Below are 2,317 nucleotides of genomic sequence, written 5' to 3'. Positions count from 1 at the left end.
AGAGAGAAAGAGAGAGAGAGAGAGAGAGAAAGAGAGAGAGAGAGAGAGAGAGAGAGAGAGAGAGAGAGAGAGAGAGAGATCAGGGAAGGTAACTGGCTACTTATTTGAGTTTCCATAGACATAGCATCCCTTCAAGCAAGCGTAAATCACGTTATGCAACTAACACAACGGAGAAACTAAATTGTATGTGCACAGTCACCCTAATCGGTAAATTAATATGGGAGGACAAGGGGTTTTGCCCTGTATAGATATGGAAATTAAGGCCTCTCTGAGGTTTTCTTTATCAATTGAACAGTGATTTGGACTTCATACTATAGTCACTCAGTGAATCCTTATTTGGTCGAAAGGGGCCTACATCCCAAATTTACAAGCAAAGACTCAAGCTAGTGTATAGTTAGAACTGATAAAAACATTAAAATGCCATCATAGTCTTAAAAGTCAAAAACACTATTTCACATACCGACACTATCTCTTTTTTAGATCAGTTTTCGTCTATTATAATAATGGGGCTGTCAAAATGCCAAAGGTGCGAATTGTTCGTCGTTGTTAGTTGCAGGGATGCTCGTCAGGAGCCAGGAAAGGTTCTGAAGCAGTCCGACTTTAGGCAATATTTTGTTTCTTAAAAACTACGGATATTAGGTTGAAACTATACAGGAGTGGCTTATTCAAACTCCAGCTACGAATGTAAACTTTACTCGCTTCTCTTCGTTCAATGTTGAGTTTTCGGCTGCACAGACAAATCATTAATGAAAACAATATAAACCGAAGTGTGTGACCAACAATGCTTTGTCGATATGGTTGGGGTTTTTTTCTCATTTGCTTGGACCCTTCTATACTGCCCATTTCGACTAATGAGTCCAACATCCTGGGAGTTCAAATCCGAGTGACTTCAGATTTAATGTTTCGTCCTTTGTGCCAGAATTTGATTTTTTCACTGAGACGTGGATGAGTACCTTGTACTACTTAAACACAGCATAAACTAGCTATCGTTTTGCTGGGGGGGGGGTGTTTAGTTTGGGTGGTTTTGTGGGGGAGGGGTTTCTTTGTAAGAACTCCCTAAACATCTTGCAAGATACAAAGACGGTCACTTCGAGGATTGGTTTCGATCTACAGCACATACCAAAGCTGGTTACAGACTGGGTTAGGAGGAAAGAAACAACCTCCTATCGAGAGAGACTAGCGTATAGGTAACATAACGCATATGGGAGAATTGTAAGCCTTGTACTTATGAGGGAAGCAGTGGACTATTTAGTTCTGTGACTAGTAGATAGTAGTGTGAACAGAAGGGCGACGAGAAGAGACCAGGGTAATAATAATATACGTTTTTTGAGAACATCAATGCGGAAAATAATAGGTGAAGCATGACCTCCAACTGCCTTTTCTTTAATTGTTTTAGGAAGGTTTTACGGATCTCGCAACTGCATAAGGTCATACGAGCCTTTTCAGATCTGTCACTTGAGGAAGTCTTGTTGTCGGGGGGGGGGGGGAGGGTGTTAATTTCATTTAAACGTAAACAACAGGAGAGATACTGTTGTTGTTAAAGACAACATTTTCCCCAACCTTCAAAGGGGTGAAAGACACAGAGAACAAACCATTCATCCGGCAGTCAAACAAAGGCATCTTGTCTCACTAGCTTTATTATCAACCTCGATTAAATGAAAAGTCTCAAGTGTCTCTGACTCTGATTTATTTTCCAAAGTCTTTGCACGAACTGTCAACATCTCGGATTCATCAGATTTACTTTGTATATTCTCTCTCTTTGTACTCCCCACCAGGATCGATGACTGTCAGAACCTGGAATGAAAAGCAGGAAAACTGATCCACCAGGTTCCAAAAGTATGATAGTATTAGAAGAAAGATAAACCCTAACTGGGCATCATTAGGAAAGAGGAAAATTAGCTAAAGGAAGAGTAGAGGCATTGAGGCAAATGTCCAACTAAATAGAGAGATAAAAAAGTGTATGACACAAAGCAGTTTGACTTTTTAAACAGTTTATAGTCTGTACCACTTCCCTAGTGAGTTACGACAGCTAAGACAACATCAGTATCAGTGGTTTGTATAATGGTTACACATTTTATTGTTGTACCCAAAGGACGTGCGTTCGAATCTCTCCAACTCATACCGAATATCCTTGTCTTTCTTCTGGGATGTGGTATTTAACATACTCCAAGATGGCCTTGACTCGAATCAACCAACTTCCTTAAAGGTCTGAAATGTGCCTGTGACTGAGTGAGGCACGTGCATTTAGTCTGTTTATCAGAGAAGCTAACCAATTTGCTGGTGGAATAGCGTACTTGTACCTCTGTGCTTGTATGTA

The 2,317-nt window shown here is 40.4% G+C and overlaps 1 protein-coding gene across 4 annotated transcripts in view; it reads right to left on the bottom strand.

Moving 5' to 3' along the window:
• Nucleotides 1–1,598: 1,598 nt before the first annotated feature.
• Nucleotides 1,599–2,317, bottom strand: part of LOC101845286 — a 23,091-nt gene continuing 22,372 nt past the window's right edge. For 3 of the 4 annotated variants that reach the window (XR_220064.3, XM_013082491.2, XM_005089678.3), the window contains exon 11: nucleotides 1,599–1,794. Coding sequence is in view for 1 of the 4 variants with exons in the window: in XM_013082483.2 (XP_012937937.1) it covers nucleotides 1,738–1,794 (57 nt within the window). In the remaining 3 variants the exon portion in view is untranslated. The remainder of the gene's footprint in view (nucleotides 1,795–2,317) is intronic. The other variant, XM_013082483.2, reaches the window with a different exon arrangement.

The sequence above is a fragment of the Aplysia californica genome, unplaced genomic scaffold (genome assembly GCF_000002075.1).
Source record: "Aplysia californica isolate F4 #8 unplaced genomic scaffold, AplCal3.0 scaffold00008, whole genome shotgun sequence".
Classification (NCBI taxonomy): domain Eukaryota; kingdom Metazoa; phylum Mollusca; class Gastropoda; order Aplysiida; family Aplysiidae; genus Aplysia; species Aplysia californica.
The sequence above is the reverse complement of the archived record's forward strand: the minus strand, read 5'-3'. Positions and strand labels throughout refer to the sequence as shown.